The 16,835-nt window shown below is 49.0% G+C and overlaps 1 protein-coding gene across 1 annotated transcript; it reads right to left on the bottom strand.

Annotated features, from left to right (window-relative positions):
• Positions 1 to 5,096: 5,096 nt before the first annotated feature.
• On the bottom strand, positions 5,097 to 7,629 carry LOC306815860 (uncharacterized protein; the record flags this gene model as incomplete). Its single annotated transcript, XM_079332385.1, is given in 3 exon segments — positions 5,097 to 6,052; positions 6,714 to 6,912; positions 6,916 to 7,629. Coding segments are annotated over 3 exon segments (1,869 nt in total).
• Positions 7,630 to 16,835: the final 9,206 nt, after the last annotated feature.

Here is a 16,835-nt window from a genome sequence, read left to right as displayed (position 1 = left end):
ATAGCAGACACATCTGTGTGGGTCTTTACTGAGTATTCACAAAAGGCCACCATCAAGAAGCAATCTTTCCTCCCCTCTTATCATTGGAGCTTTCCACCTTTCCCTTCAGACCTGATAACTCAATAGTGTTCAGAGGAATTAAACACAGGCTAGATCACTAAAAAAATAAAAACAAAGAAATTTGCTCAAGAACTCAAAAGTCCCTCTAGATCTTCAACCATTGGACACGCATATGGTATGATAAAGGAGGAGGTTCATCTAACTCACCTGCTCCTTTGTGAGCAGGACTCAGCCTCACAGAGAGGTAAGGTGGGAGCTGGGCCAATCTCTGGCAGGAAGGTCTTGTGCCAGCCTGGAGAGCCTGTGCACATTGCCAGGGAACAGTTCTGCCCTGCAGGTGCCCCCTGCCATGAGCTGTGCTGCTCCCAGTGCCCCGAGGAGCTGTAGGGCTGCTCAGCTGTGGAGCAGGGAGAGGAGCAGGAGGCTGCATGTGCAGCTGAGCCACTGCTGGAAGCACAGGGCTCTGGGCTCCCTGCTGTCCCAGGGTAGCCCAGAGGCCAGGCTGCTGCCCTGGGAGCTCTGTGCAAGTGGGTCAGGGTGCGGCCCTGGCCTGCCCCAAGGGGCTGCTGGCAGGAACATGTTTCCCTGGGCAGCTATTTAGAAGTTTCCAGGAAATGTGTCCCATGGAATATGGAGCTTTAGATGCTTTAGGTTGGCACTGCAGCCTCTGTTACCATTTGTATCTCCACTTTGCAGGTTTATCTCTCAACAGTACTGCCAAGAATCTTTTCAGGTCACCTCCCTCTATGCTCCTTCCCTCCAAGCCATTGCCTCCCATCCAGAAGAGCTCTCCTTACAGGCAACCAAGCCCGATGTGCAGTGGAGAGGAAGAGAGAGGGAAAAATGGCATTGGCTACAAAAATATCAGTAGAAACAACCAGGAGCTGAGTTCTGAGGGAAAAGGGCGTGAGGTAGAGACACCAATATAAGTCCTGTATGATAGATTGTCACTTTATGCACTATAGTGATTCCTAGAGAGATTGATCTGGAACAGACACTAGACAGAGTTAAAAGAATAAACTATTTATTTATTTATTTAGAGGCCTTAAAAGGATACACCTTGGGAAGTAGAAGAGCCCGGCTAGGGCTACATCCAGGATGGATCCAAGATGGATCCTACTCACAAGTTTTTACACTTTTATAAGTATTGGTCCATCAACATATTGGGATTAATTGTCCAGTTACAGCTTCAGGTCACAAAGTTCCATCATCAGGGTCCACTCCTTTCACTTTGCCATTGTTTATGCTTTGTGGATATCAGTTATCCTTCATTCTCAAGTGGAAAAGGAATTTTGGGTTAAACTCCACTGTAAAGAGAACTTATTAACACTTAATATGAAGTTTGGAGTCCCACACCGAGTCAGCAGAGAATCTGGGAAATGTGAAAGCTAAAATTTAAAGCATCAATAAGAAGGAATCTGAGAGCTTTTCCTGTGGTGTGAGCCCATGGAAGCAACTGAGCCAAGGAAGAGCTCAGCTGGACACTGCACTTCAGGCTGACTTTGCAATGGGGGTGTAGTGCAGACTTCACATCCTCAACGTGTATCAATTGCAGGAGAGGTCCTTCAAAGGTTTCTGGGCTCTGTCGTGGCTCCCGCTCTGCCTTACTATTGAGAAAACCCCAAGAAGAAGTCAGAGCAGCTCAAGTTGTCCAATCTGGCCAAGCAATCCTACTACATTTAGTAACCTACGAGTATCTGTGAACCATGTCTATGTCTTGGTGGTGTTTTAAGTCAACTCTGTCTGCTTGGGAAGAAAAAAGGTGTTTGCTGGAACAGGCAGTCCTGCAAAGTCAGTTGCAGGTTGTCTCAATTTCTGAGTTGTGCAGCCATGGCCTTCTGCACAATTGTCTCTCAGGCTATTTCGAGACTTCATCAGCTTCTAGGCAGCTGTGTGCTCTGGCATGGCTTTGTCCAGAGGGAAGGGATGGGAGGTGGCCATAGGGAGAGCAGCCCAGAGCCCAGCCACACGATTGCCTTTGCAGCAGGGCCAGCACCTGCAGTTATTTTGGGTTTGTCCTGGGGTGCAGGAGGAGACAGGTGAGCAACAGCTTTGATAAGAGAATGTCCATTTAAAGGCTCATGTACTTATTGTTAGCTTTGATGAGAAAGGGCCCAATGTATCCCTGACATGATCTGATCCTTTCACTGGAGTTTGAACAGGTCCTGATTTGGCTCTTTAGCTGTGTCAGAAATGATGGGATACTAAGCAAGGATGTGCATCTGCCCCCAGTGTCTCCACTCCCTTTTCCTGGCCATGGCATGGGAGCCCTGGAGAAACCTGGGCTGGCAGAGACCTTCCAGAGAGCAGCAGGGCAGGGAGCTCTGCTGAACTTCCTGGATGCCAGTGAGCCTGAGATGATGGAGGTGTGGAAGCTTGAGAGCAGCGAGCATCCCGAGAGCTCAGCAGCTTCTGGGCTGAAAGGCTGCTGGGGAACTGAAAGAGGGAAGGGCAGCAGCAGAAGGAATGAGGGGCTTGAGAAAAGCAGGTTTTGACATCCTGCAGAATGGCTTTGTGGAGACGTGGCTGGAAATCAGCAGTTGCTGTGAGGTGTCTAAGGGGCAGGGATGGAACAGTGATCTAAACCCCTTCCCATACTATCCAAAAGGCCAGTGGAGGCAGTGGCACCCCTGAATATACTGATGCCAAACATGTGGATTCCAGATGTGGAGGTTCTTTCTGATCCCCAGGTGCTCTACAGGCACTTAATTCCTGAGGCTCTATAGGCTCCTGCTCTGAGCTCTTAGGCTTTTAATTCTCAAGTAATCTTCCAAATAAGCAAAGCAGTTAATAGCTAAAAAGTTATTTATTACAAAACACATTTTACTGCAAAGCACATCAGTCTCAAAAGGCAATACCAAAAGCAATGGCAAGCAATGGCAAAAGCAGTAGCAATAAGCAAATGGCAAGAAGCCAGAATGGCTAAAAGCAACACCTCTCCCAATACATACTGTTATATAGCATTTTTCCAATAAGCTAAGATGCAAACTCAAACCACTACTCTTTAACTCATTAGGATTCTAGTTTCTTAGCTCACCAGGTTATGCATAACACTACACTTAGAATCTATCTTGTTCTATCTAAGAAATGTAAACAATGTTCTTACTATAACTCTATTATGTCTAAGTCCTGTCTACAACTATGGGCTTGGAGCCTCTACTGATGATATCAGTATTTTTGCAGCCTTCAATATAACACAAGCTACTACTGTGGAATCCAGACTTTTTACTCACTAAACCCATCAGAACTCACTCTAGGACTCATTCAATTCCTACACTTTGATTTCTCTCTGAAGAATTCAGAGAGACCCCTAAATCACTGACTCCAACAGAGGGGGAAAGCACTATTTCTTTCCTGCCATCAGTACAGTTCCAGGAAATTTCTATTCTCTCCTGGTGGGAAAACTTAGACATTTCTTCAAGTACTCAAATGCCCCAGCTAATAAGATGTGCTTGTGCACCTCAAAAGCTGCAGTTTGTCTACAGCCCAGAGGACTTCTTGTCCTCTGATGTAGACATTTGCTCTGGCCCATTCGAAAGTCAGGATCAGCATCATCCTGGGATCATCAGGGGGTTGATGTTCAAAAGAAAGTCTGGTTCAAGGCTTGATTTGGTCTGAATTGAAAAGTCCCGAAGGCGAGGGAGGGGGAACATCTCAGAATTTGTCTGAGCAAACGGGAACAAAGGGCTCATGTCCTCTCTGATCTCTTTTCATTTCCCTTACACCATGTTTTGTCTCCCCCCAGGTTCCCCAGTGCAGAGCCTAACTTTTTATTCTCCATCAGATCCTGGGTGGCACTGCCAAGCTGGGATAAGGAGCCCCTCAGCCTTCCCTGTTCCAGGCTGGACAAGCCCAACTCCCTCAGCCTCTCCTCACAGCCAGATAGCTCCAGCCCCACATTGGAGGCCCTTCCCTCACTCTGCTCCAGCAGCCAGACATCTTTCCTGCCCTGGGGAACCCAAACTAGACCCCAGTGACCTGGATAATCCCCGTCCGTGATGTCCTGGTCACTCAGCCCTGGGTGCTCCTGGCCTGCCTTGCTGCCAGGGCACTCGGCTGCCTCCTGCCCAGCTCCTGCTCACCAAGAATTTTACTGCCAGGGCCTGGTGGATGCAGGGAGCTCTGTGGATGTTGTCTCCCAGAACTTTAGCCATTGTTACTACATCCCACAGCATTCCCTGGAAAAGCTGAAGCCTGTGGCTTGGAGTGGTTCATCCTTCCCTGGGCTAAGAAATAGCTTGGTGATGCAGGCCCAGAAGGTGGTGGGGAATGGTGCCATGTTCAGCATGTGGGCAGTGGTGTCCTGCAGGGATCACTGTGGCCCAGTCCTGTTTAGCATCTTTATTGAAATCTGGAGAAGGATTTGAGTGCACCATCAACAAATTTGCAGATAAAATCAAGCTGTGTGTGAGTGTGGATGCGCTGGAGGATAGGAGGGCTCTGCAGTGGGACCTGGACAGGCTGGATCCAGCACCCAAATCCAACAAAGTGAGGTTTAACAAGACCAAGTACTGGGTCCTGCACTTTGGTCACAACAACCCCTGCAGTGCTGCAGGGGACAGAGTGGCTGGACAGCAGCCAGGAAGAAAGGGAGCTGGGGGCACTGATGGACAGCAGGCTGGACATGAGCCAGCAGTAGATAAGTAGATAAGAAGGCCAAAGGTACCTGACCTGCATCAGGAGTGGTGTGGCCAGCTTGAGCAGAGTTGCTGTGCCAACACTGACCTAAGCCCAGCTCTGCACACAGACATTGCTGCTGCAGCTTGAGAGAAAGGAACAAAAGAGCCATCGCTGGAAAGAACTTTGCCGAGAGATACTTTAGTTTGTTTAAAGCCACTGTGAGAGCACAGGCCCTCATTGACACAGTCTATGGCCAGAGGGAAGGTGGAGAGAAACAAAATGAGAAATAATGACCTTTATCTGAGGACAATATTAAAACCAGAAACAAAACAAACAAAAAAACCTACAAAACAAGTCAACAAGAAATACCAAAGATTACTTTTACTACCAGTGATTTACAGAAATTGACAAACAGTTTAATGTTTCTGAAACCATCCAGTCATCAGTCCCCACACTGCAGCCTTGAGCTCCTGGTTCCTCAGGCTATAGATGAGGGGGTTCAGGGCTGGAGGCACCACAGAGTACAGAACTGACACTGCCAGATCCATGGATGGGGAGGAGATGGAGGGGGGCTTCAGGTAAGCAAACATAATAGTGCTAAGGAACAGGGAGAGCACAGTCAGATGAGGGAGGCAGGTGGAAAAGGCTTTGTGCCGTCCCTGCTCAGAGGGGATCCTCAGCACAGCCCTGAAGATCTGCACATAGGAGAAAACCATGAACACAAAACAAATGAGTGATAAAGAGGCACTAACAGCAAGGAGCCCAAGTTCACTGAGGTAGGATTTGGAGCAGGAGAGCTTGAGGATCTGAGGGATTTCACAGAAGAATTGGTCCAGAACATTGCCCTTACACAGGGGTACGGAAAATGTATTGGCTGTGTGCAGCAGAGCATTGAGAAAGCCACTGGCCCAGGCAGCTGCTGCCATGTGGGCACAATCTCTGCTGCCCAGGAGGGTCCCATAGTGCAGGGGTTTGCAGATGGACACATAGCGGTCGTAGCACATGATGATCAGGAGATAGTACTCTGCTCCAGTGAAAAATAGAAAGAAAAAGAGCTGAGCAGCACATCCTGCATAGGAGATGTTCCTGGTGTCCCAGAGGGAATTGTGCATGGCTTTAGGGACAGTGGTGCAGATGCAGCCCAGGTCAGTGAGGGCCAGGTTGAGCAGGAAGAAGAACATGGGGGTGTGCAGGTGGTGGCTGCAGGCTACGGCACTGATGATGAGGCTGTTGGCCAGGAGGGCAGCCAGGGAGATGCCCAGGAAGAGGCAGAAGTGCAGGAGCTGCAGCTGCTGCGTGTCTGCCAATGGCAGCAGGAGGAAGTGGCTGATGGAGCTGCTGTTGGACATTTGCTGTGTCTTGGCTTGGGCACCTGTAAAAAAAGCAATCATGGAATAGTTCAGTTTGGAGAGACGTTAAATATCCCAGCCCAGCTTGGTGCCACTTTCGCTCCACGACCTGCCCAGGGCTCTACTACCTGGAGCTGTCCCTGCCAGTACCTGCTTCCCTGTGCCCATGGCCTGTCCCTGCTGCAGCCCTCGCACTGCCCCCCCCCAGGGCTGTGCCTGGCCTCGACAGCACTCAGGCCCTGCAGCACCACGAGGGGCAGGAGGGCAGCGGGGCAGTGGCACGGGAGCAGCACTGGCAACACCAAATGCTGCTGCTGCTGCTGCTGGGCACAGCTGCTGTGCCAGCATTGATCTGCCCCAGCTCTGTACACAGACATTGCTGCTGCAGCTCCAGAGAAGGGAAAAGAAGGGGCATCTCTGGAGGAAATTTTTCTGGGAGATTCTTAATTCATTTAAAGCCAACCAGGAGCATAGACCCTCATTAAGAAAGTCTGCAGACACAGCAAAGATGGAGAGAAATAAAATGAGAGATGGCACAAGCAAAGGCTTTTCTTTGTGGACAATATTAAAGAAGAAAAACAAAACAAAACAAATCTCTAAAATTTAACCAATGAGAACTATCAAATATGACTTTTATTACAAGCAATTTTCAATATTGACCAGCAGTTTAATGTGCATGAAAACATCCAGTCATCTGTGTCCACAGTGCAACCTTGAACTCCTTGTGTCTCAGGCTGTAGATGAAGGGGTTCAGGGCTGGAGGCACCACTGAGTACAAAATCGACAAACCCGGATCCAGGGATGGGGAGGAGATGGAGGGGGGCTTCGGGTAGGCCAGTGTGACAGTGCTGAGGAACAGGAAGACAACAGCCAGGTGAGGGAGTCAGGTGGAAAAGGCTTTGTGCCGTCCCTGCTCAGAGGGGATCCTCAGCACAGCCCTGAAGATCTGCACATAGGAGAAAACAATGAATACAAAGCAACCAAATGATAGACAGATACCAAGAGCAAGAAGCCCAAGTTCACTGAGGTAGGATTTGGAGCAGGAGAGCTTGAGGATCTGAGGGACCTCACAGAAGAACTGGTCCAGGGCATTGCCCTGGCATAGGGGTACGGAAAATGTATTGGCTGTGTGCAGGAGTGAATAGAGAAAGGCACTGGCCCAGGCAGCTGCTGCCATGTGGGCACAAGCTCTGCTGCCCAGGAGGGTCCCGTAGTGCAGGGGTTTGCAGATGGACCCATAGCGGTCATAGCACATGACAGTGAGCAGGAAATACTCTGTTCCAAGGAAGAACATTAAGAAAAAAACCTGAGCAGCACATCCTGAGTAGGAGATATTCCTGGTGTCCCAGAGGGAATTGTGCATGGCTTTGGGCACAGTGGTGCAGATGCAGCCCAGGTCAGTGAGGGCTAGGTTGAGCAGGAAGAAGAACATGGGGGTGTGCAGGTGGTGGCCGCAGGCTACAGTGCTGATGATGAGGCCGTTGTCCAGGAGGGCAGCCAGGGAGATGCCCAGGAAGAGGCAGAAGTGCAGGAGCTGCAGCTGCTGTGTCTCTGCCAATGAAAGTAGGAGGAAGTGGCTGATAGAGCTGCTGTTGGACATTTCATCACTCTGAGCATTGCGGGCTGTTGAAAGAAAACATTGAGAAGCTGGACTAGCCTCTTGGAGTTAATCGTATGTAATTTTATTTTTAATTCTTTCTAAACTGCTTCTCTTCATGAGAGAAAATTTCACAAAATATTTTTAGTTTTGACTTTGGGTTTTTGCGGCTGAGTCACTGCCTTATCTTCAGCATCACTCTCAGCCTGAGGAGCCCAGAGGGAGAACAAGGCTCCCTGTGCTCCAGTGCAGTCAGACCTGCTGGGACCTCCCACCCAGGTGTCCCTTGCTCATTACACCTTCCTCTATTTCAAGGTGGCTGAACAAAACACGTTTGAAAAATAAAATGGACTTTTTGAAGACTCTAACTAAAAATAATGTTCTCCAAACCATCAACTCTTTCTAATGCAGCTGCATAGGGAGGAGTAGACAGGGTTGGTCTGGTTGTCTGCTGCCTGCTGTTCTGCCTACTGGGAGATCTTCCTTTGTATCCAAGGCTTATCCCTGTCCCTGGTCTGTGCCCAGAACAGCCCTGGGGGCTCAGCTGTGCCCTGCACACCCCTCCCAGCACAGGGGCATCTCCCTGCCAGCAGGGCCTTAAGGGCAGCTCAGACAAACACAAATGCTGCAAGCCAAGGTGCTGCTCCTGTCTGTAGGCACAGGAGGGTGAGGAGGTACTTTGTGAGGGAGATGTGAGGCAGATCTGCTGATGCCCAGTGGGACAGTACAGAAGTCTTAGTGACACGGACACACCTGACAGCCCCTTTCCCTTCCATTGAGGAGAAAGCTGAGAGCAGCCCTGGCCATGCAGCACCATCTGCACAGCAGGAGGAATCTGCCCTGATGGGGCTGGCTCCTTCCAGCTCCAACTTCTCCCCACAGTGCATGGGGAGTTGCCAGGCAGGCTGAGAGCTGTGTCTGGCACATGCCCTGGGCTGGCCAAGAGCCCTGAGGGCTGCAGGAGCTGCTCTGCAGGACAGCCCTGGGCAGACCTGGCTGCAGCCCCAGCTTCAGCCCCTGCAGCCATCCCTGGCAGCAGGAGCCATCCTGCCCTGTCCCTCTGACGGTGCCCAGGGCAGCCCTGCCCTGCAGCACATCTTCCTCCTGCTCCTGTGCCTCAGAGAAACTGGGAGACTGCTTCTGACACATCCCCCTGACTGTGGGCTGTGCTGGCTCCAGAAGATCCCTCCAGGAGCACAGGGGACATTGCCCTGCACCAACAAACTCACCATGCCCAGGGCTGTCAAGATTTTTCTCCAAGTGAAGTCTCAGCTCACTGTCTTCCCAGTCCTGATTGCCTTTAGCCTGTCTGTGCCTGGCTCCTGTCCCCTCAGTGCCTGCAGGCAGTGCCCTCAGCCCTGCTGGGCTGGGAGAGGAGCAGCTCCTCAGCAGAAATGTCTTTTTGAAGCTCTTCTTGGTTGAGCCTGGGATCTGCCTCTGTGCCAGGAGACCAGCCCTGTTCAGCAGCACAGACACAGCACAAGGATTTTAATGACCCTCACAGGGATTTGGTGCTGTTTACATCAGATTAAGTCCCTCAGTGGGTTAAAGAAACTTCTCAAGACTTCAAAGTTTTATTGGAACACCAAATTTTCCTGAAGTTTTAATGGATTCTACTGAGGGATATGTCTGTGAAAGTTGATCAAACTTGGCTATTTTTCAGTGCCCCCATACCCTACTAACTCTTTCCAGTGTGTCAAAATACAGGCTAAAGGACTAGCCTTAGAAATCTCCTTGCTTTTTCTAGTACTCATTAGCTCCTCCTTCTTGTCTTATCCTGTTTCCACCCAAATCTCTCTCCACACAGCCTCACAGTCCTTTCCCAATCTTTCTCCCACACACATGCCTGAGTTGCAGGTATTGAATGTGATTTGCCACACACAAACTTTAGGATCTTAGGTTCAAAATCAGATTGGTTAGGATGTCTCGATTTACACTGAGGGCATAGACATTGCCGTCTCTCAGAGGAACAATAACAACGTTTTTCACAAGTCTTGCACTGTAACAGTAACCATGCAGAGTGCCAACTTCTAGAAGCCCCTAAAGCCTCATAACACCCACAAAAGCAAGCTATTCCTCTTCTCTCTTGAATGTCCAGACCCTCTTGTGCAGACTCTTCCCAGTCCAAAGCTACCAACCTCCCTGCTTAAGTTCGATATATTCCATCCAGTTAACAACACAGAAAACACAGGGAAAAATTACCAGTTTGCTGCAATTGTAACTTTTGTCACAAGGTGGCAATATTACTCTAAAATACACAAAGACCAGTGGCAGCAGGGGACCGGTTAAGCCTGAACACGAGTGTTACAGGGAATACTGTCCACCTTAAACAGGAATTCCCCACACACAACCTGAATCCAAAAGTCAAAATCACTGCAGAGAAGGGTATCTCTTTATTAAGGGAGAAAGCATCCACCTCTTGTCAACACAGCACACAGTATACAGCAATTTTAGCGATCTCCCAATCACTTTGTTCTTCTCCAGCCGTTTCAGTTGCCCAAAACGAAAACACAGATCCAAGCTCCCGCTCACTTCTTCCTAAGTACATCTCACCAGTCACTCAAACAGTCATTCACAGAGGCAGGACCCAATCAAAATAATGATTAAAATAGCAGCAATAAACAAGGATTTGCCCAGGTCACCCAATGAACTGCTGGTGGATCTCCCTGACAGAACAAACCCTTTCTGTGGCCACTGCACCCTCCCGATGATTGCAAGAAAAATTGCCCAGGCTTGTGCTGAGAGAGAGTGTCTTCTGCGTCTTGTCAGCTGCCTTTTATCCATGTGTAGGCCTGACAGGCATACACATCATTTTAAATGTACAATTTTGTGTGCAGCATGTCTTGTCTGTCCCCATGATGAGCAGCTGGGGACCAGAGGTCCCTCCAGGAAGGTCACAGAGACATCCATACCCCAGGTTGCTCTTGCAGCCAAACAAAGTTTCTCATGGCAAACTCACCAATTGACAAAGAAAAAAGGACTCTCCAGCCAGTTTGAGTTAGAAAGTAGTATATTTATTCAAGCCCAGTAGAAATCTCCCACAAGGATGTGCAATATACCCAGGGCTCTTGCCTTATTTTTTCCATCAAAACCTTACGTATTCATTTAGTTACCCAATATGCCTATAGATATGAATTACCTAACACCTCATACCCTCATTTTATATAAAAAATTAGCTCAAATTTCTTTTGAACAGTCCTTGTGCAGTTTTTTCCTTCAAATGGGTCAGTGGGTGTTTGAAATGGGTCAGAGGTCTCCTAATGATGAAGTCAGGGAGCCTTCCTTGCTTTCAGCTTTTCACCTTGGTCTTGTTCCTAGGTTCTCGGGCCCTTTGACCGTAGTTCCAGTTCCCAGCCTGGTTCTGGCTGGTTGCAGTGCCCAGGTGCAGTTATGGTTTCTTCAACAATATTCCAACTGCTCAACTTGACACAACAAAGCCAAGCAAATGATTTATTTTCTTATATCTAGTGGCTCAGCCACTAATTAATTTTCTACATTGCTTCTACTCTGATCATTGTATGTATAACTTCTATTCCTCAGCTAATCTCTTAAACCTTTGATTTTTGCATCAGAAAGATGATGCTATGAGAGATGCAAACACAATCAAGGTGTTGTATCAGGATGCTCTGCCTGGAGTGTGGTGAAAACGGCTTGAAAAATGACCTGTTTGCAAAGCTTTCAGTGGTGGATGGAGAAAGGTAAGTCATGCTGCTTTTGGTATTGAGGAAATGCTGAAACCAGCCTGACTCATTTAAACTCTTCATGTCCTTGCTGGGATGAGGAGCCCCTCAGCCTTCCCTGCTCCAGGCTGGACAAGCCCAGCTCCCTCAGCCCTTCCTCACAGTCAAAGGGCCCCAGCCCTACCTTGGAGGCCTTTCCCTCACCCTGCTCCAGCTTCCAGACACCTTTCCTGCCCTGGGAAACTCAAACCAGGCCCCAGTGACCTGGATGATCCCTGTCCTTGATGTCCTAGTCACACAGCCTTCGGCCCCTTGTCCATGTGTCAGGCTCTGGGGTGGATTTGTGGAACATCCTTGGTGGAAGCTGTGGCCCAAATGGAACTGGGGGAACCCAGGGGAAGGGGGGACCCTGCTAGGCATGAACAGCATTGGACTTCTCTGAGTAAACTGTGAGTGGATGCTGAGGCAGAGTGACCAGCCAGAATAACAACACAGAAAACACAGAGAAAAATTACCAATTTGCTGCAATTGTAACTTTTGTCACAAGATGACAATCTTACTCTAAAATACACAATGACCTCCTGCAGGCTGAACTGAAGGCACTGCAGGTCAGGGACAGCCACTCTGTGTCTGGAATGCTCAGCAGATGCTCAGCTCAGGCAGCTCCTGCAGCCCCAGGGCCATCCCCACTGCCCAGCACAGCAGCAGAGAGTTGGCCCCGGGGCTTCTCAGGCAGCTGCTGCTGCCCCAGGGACAGGGCAGGCTCTTGCTCTGCATCCCAGGGGCTCCTCCTCTGCTCCTGGCACATTCCAGCTGCCCACAGAGCCTGTGCCAGGGGAACACGTCTGTGCTGGCCTGAGCAGCCACTGCTGCAGCCCCTGCCCTGCTCCCAGAGCCCGAGCTGGGGCTGCTGCTCTGCAGAGCAGGGGGGCTGTGCTGCCCGGGGCCCTGGGCTGCCTCTGCTGGGCTCTGCTGCTCAGCCTGGGACACAGAGGCAGCTGATGGTGCTCCCTGCACTGACCCCCTCCCACACAGGCTCTGCTGGGGCCATGCAAACTCTCAGAGGTGCCTGCCTTGTTCCAGGGCTGCCAGATGGCCTTGGGGCTGCCCTGCATCCTCCTGGGGAAGGTGCCTGAGGCTCAGAGCACTCAGTGCCCAGACTCCTCTCCCTGTGCCTGCTGTGTCCCTGGGGCTGCAGAGCTCTCCTGGTCACAGCAGACATTCAGTCCTTGATCTCGGGGTGACCCCACCATGGGCAGGCCTGTGCCCAGTGAGCTCTACTCCCTGCTGCTCCCTGGCACACCCTGTTCCTGCAGGTCCCCTGTGCTCTCCTGGCAGCTCCCAAGGCCCTGCAGACAAACATTGCCCTGCCATCAGCCCTGGGACAAGCTGCAGAGTCCCAGCAAGGTTCAGCACAGACCATTCACCATCTGATGGGCACTGGCCACCAACAAGCCAAACCTGACCCAGACCTGAGTCCCTTGACGGCCACACTGGGACCCTGATCTCATCCCACTGAGCCCTGGGAGAACAGGGAACACAAGGAGCCTCTTCAGAGTCTGTTCTTTGGGCCTGTTCCTGTTCCTGACTCTGGAGGAGAGCAAAGCCTTCCTGCCCTGCCCTCAGGAGATCCCTTTGCTGGTGGAGCTGCTGTGCTGGAGCCCAGCTGTGTCCCAGCAGTGCCCATGGCCTGTCCCTGCCTGTGCTCACAGCAGGGACACGCAGCAGGACAGTGACCAAGCTGCCAGAGCACTGCAGTCTTATAACTACAGAAGGGCTGGCTAGGAGAGGGTGGAGTTGGGAAGAGTAGATATGGGAAAAGCCAGGGCCATTTTCCCTGGCTGTGCTGCTGTGCTGGGAGTCCCTCCACCTCTGCTCACAGGCACTGCCCTTGCAGAGACAGCGAAGGGCTGGGGAAGTACCTGGGTCACACACGGCACAGCAGGACACTTTATTTTTCCTCAATGCACAATGATCATGGCTCCTTACTGTCTCTGCTGAACACAAGCACAGTAGATACTGATGTAGCAATACTGTGACTAAAGGCATCCCTTTATGGAAAATACTATGAAAAAGTTAAAAAAAAAAATAAAACAAGGAAAAGTAGAACACACCAAATAGAAACACATGGAACTAAGCAGTCTGGGCAGCCTGTAATGAGTTCCATTCTGAATGCTATGCAGAAACAAACAGGCACTTGATTGTTTCTGGAAACACAGAGTGGTCATATTCCTCAGAGCATCCTCAAGTTCCTTATTCCTCAGGCTGTAGATGAGGGTGTTATAAATGAGATTAAGTGGAATTAAATATAATTAGAATAAACAGTAATTTATTTTGCGACTGAAATACGGTCCTCCTTACCCACAATCAAAAAGGAACAGCACTGAGCCCAGGATCGGCGCCGGGTGAGCACACTCTGATCCAACCTCTATGGCATCGGATCCCCCAGTGCTCACAAAGCCACCTAGGTCAGTCCAGTTTTTATACAGTTTTTCATAGCCTGGAGCAGAGGTCTTTCTTTTTGTTGTTGCACATATTCATGTAGTCTTTCTCGGCACTGGACTGAACAAAATCATGTCTGGGAAATGATGAATTTGGTGAATGCAGATCTCGGTTTATGGGAAGCTGGCATTCAGATGTAGCTTTCCTGATGGCTCTGGTTATCTTAATCATCAATAATTGATGGGTTCTCATCGCTTGGGTGTTTCCTGGACAGTTTCTGAAAGGCCTATCTTCGAACAAGTAATTATTTGCCTTTTGCCTGGGAATTACCACCAGCTGAGTATAACTTCAGAAACACACAACAGTGGGGACTAATAAGGGTAACTCCTTGCTTTTTGTGTGGGCTGACGATTTTTCATTATGGACCAGGGTGACAACCAAGTTGGGTCCTTCTCCTCTGTAGAGGGTGCAACAAGAGATGGTATTGTATATCTAATAAAAGGAGACCTATGTGCCTTAGGTGTGCCCTGGAACTCCTGAGATCCTATAATTGGAATGTAGCACATGATCAGTTTGAGATAGTGAGGCCAGTCTGTGGGTAAGGTTTAAAGCCGGAGAATTTGGATATTTTTGAAAAAGACTGGGAATGGTGCCAGCTTGGTAAAAATGAATTATAAGGCTCCCATTGCAATTTAACTCTTTGTATTTGAGATACAAGGGTGTATTTATGGAATTTCTGCCTGGTCAAATAGGAGAAGGAAGCAGCCAGCTGTTTGAGCTATTGGAGAACGGGGATTTCAAATAACTTAGAGGAGTGAGCAGAAATAATCAGGACTGCGTGTGCTCAGTATTTTCGGAGGGGTTGTTGTTGGGTTGGTCAGCGGGGTGTGGTCAATGGGATTTGTCATTGGGGTGGTCAGTGGGTGTGGTCAGTGGGGTGTTGGCACTGGTTTCTAGGATATGGGTGTGGTCAGTGAGTGTGTATAGTGGTTATGGTCAGTGGGTGTGATCATTGGAGGTATGGTCATTTGGGTGGTGAGTGGGATGTCGTCAGTGGATAAGGTCAGCAGGTGTGATCAGTCAGTGGGTGATCAGTGCATTATCTGTTCCTATTTCTGTTCCATCATTCCTGCTCTGATGAGGATGGATCCTCAGCCACTAGGAGGATGCTGATGAATTTTACTACTCCAGAAGCCTCTTCTTTCTTGAGATCTTCAGTTCCAGAATTCAGTGACAAAGGCTCATAAACATTTGTTAAAAACACCCATAAGAAAAGCTCCTGGGGATAACTTAAGTTTTCAAATCTTTGGTGGTTAATTGGATAGATTTCAAAAGTGTATTCCAAGTGAATATACTATATTGGTAACAATGCTGAGAGAAGTGATTTCTTCTGGTTCTTTTCCTGTTTATAGATGGATATCAGAACTGTCCAACTTATATTGACCTTCAGCACCTTCTAATGCAGTCTGAATAGATTCATGATGGTCAATCAATCACACTTTGTCCCCATCCCTATCCCCTCCTCACCATTTCCCTCATCCAACCCCTCAGACTCCTGTGGACCAGGAACAGTGCAACCAGCAGGCCCAGAGCAGTGATTCTTCCCCTGTGCTCAGCAGTGGCTGGGCAGCACCTCAAGCGCTGTGTCCACTTCTGGGGCCCAATTTAGGAAGGACATGGAGGAGCTGGAGAGTGTCCAGAGAAGGGCTACAAGGCTGGTGAGGGATCTGGAACACAAGTTCTGTGAGGAGTAGCTGAGGGAGTTGGGGATGTTTATCCTGGAGGAGACTCAGAGGAGATCTCATCACCCTCTACAACTCCCTGACAGGAGTGTGCAGCCAGGTGGAGTTGGGCTTTTTCCCCAGGGTACAGTGACAGGACACAGCCTTAAAGCTGCCCCAAAGAAGGTTTAGGCTGGACATAATAAATATTCTTCAGAAAGAAAGTGATTGGGCATTTGAATGGCCATCCCAGGGACGTGGATGAGTCACTGTCCCAGGAAGAGTTTCAGTATAGACTGGATGTGGCACTGAGTGCCATGGCCTGGGTGACAGGGTGGTGTTAGTTGGTTAGTTAGATAGAAGTTTAAGATATATCATTACAAGTTTGTGAAGTGTTATATGATTGGTTGAAAAATGCACATGGCAGCAAAGCTGTGGGAAGCAAAGCAATTTATGATTGGTGATAAAAGATGTTAGCAAAGTTCATAGAAATAATGTGATTGGCTAAAAACGAATGTAAGGCATTGCAACTAAGAATGAGATGGCTTCAGATATTATGGCATTCGGTGTAACACCTTTAATGTCTCACCCTTCTATGAGACTGGTGCAATAAAGCAATAAACTGTCTTTTACAATGTCTCTGAGTTGCTCATCTTTTGTTATAATCTTCTGACAGGCAGATTTTGGATATCAAGCCTGCCAATTGAAATGAATAGGGATTCAAAGATACCAGGTCTACCCAAATGAAATCAATAGGGATTTAGAGACAGCAGGTCTACCATGTTTAAGTCTCGGTGGATTTAGGGACACCCAGCCTATACATTGAATTCAACAGGACTTTTGTGGAATTTTGGTGTAAGATGGGGCAATTTGGTAAAAATGTGGGAGACATGTTGGGCACAATTCCAGGAATTTCCCTTCCAGGATCATGATGCTGATTCTGTGGAAGTCCTGGATAAATTCCTGGAAGCCAGTTCTGAATCCCTGATCCCACACCTGTGACCTGTGTTGGAGCTGTGCCTCCAGGTAAGCCCAAAAATCTCCATTTTCAGTCCCAATTCTGGGAATTCTGAAGCCAAAATCGAGATTTTTAGCAACAAAATTTTTGAGGCACTGGGTTTAGCCATTGAAGTCAATGGGAATTTACGGACACCAGGTCCACCCAGTCAAAGGAATGAGGATTTTTGGGAAACCAGTTTTGGGGGGCCCTCGGGGTTTTGCATGATCCAGTGATCCAAAAGGTACCCAGCACTATCCAGGTGATTTTTGCCATGATCCAGGATATACTGGGGACTACCCAGGTGTATCCAGGTGATTTTTGGGGATGTCTAGGTGATGTTTGGAGCACCCAAGTGTCCCGACTCTC

Source organism: Erithacus rubecula (assembly GCF_903797595.1).
Source record: "Erithacus rubecula genome assembly, contig: scaffold_259_arrow_ctg1, whole genome shotgun sequence".
Lineage (NCBI taxonomy): Eukaryota > Metazoa > Chordata > Aves > Passeriformes > Muscicapidae > Erithacus > Erithacus rubecula.
Note: the sequence above shows the minus strand (reverse complement) of the source record. Positions and strands in the feature narration are given on the sequence as shown.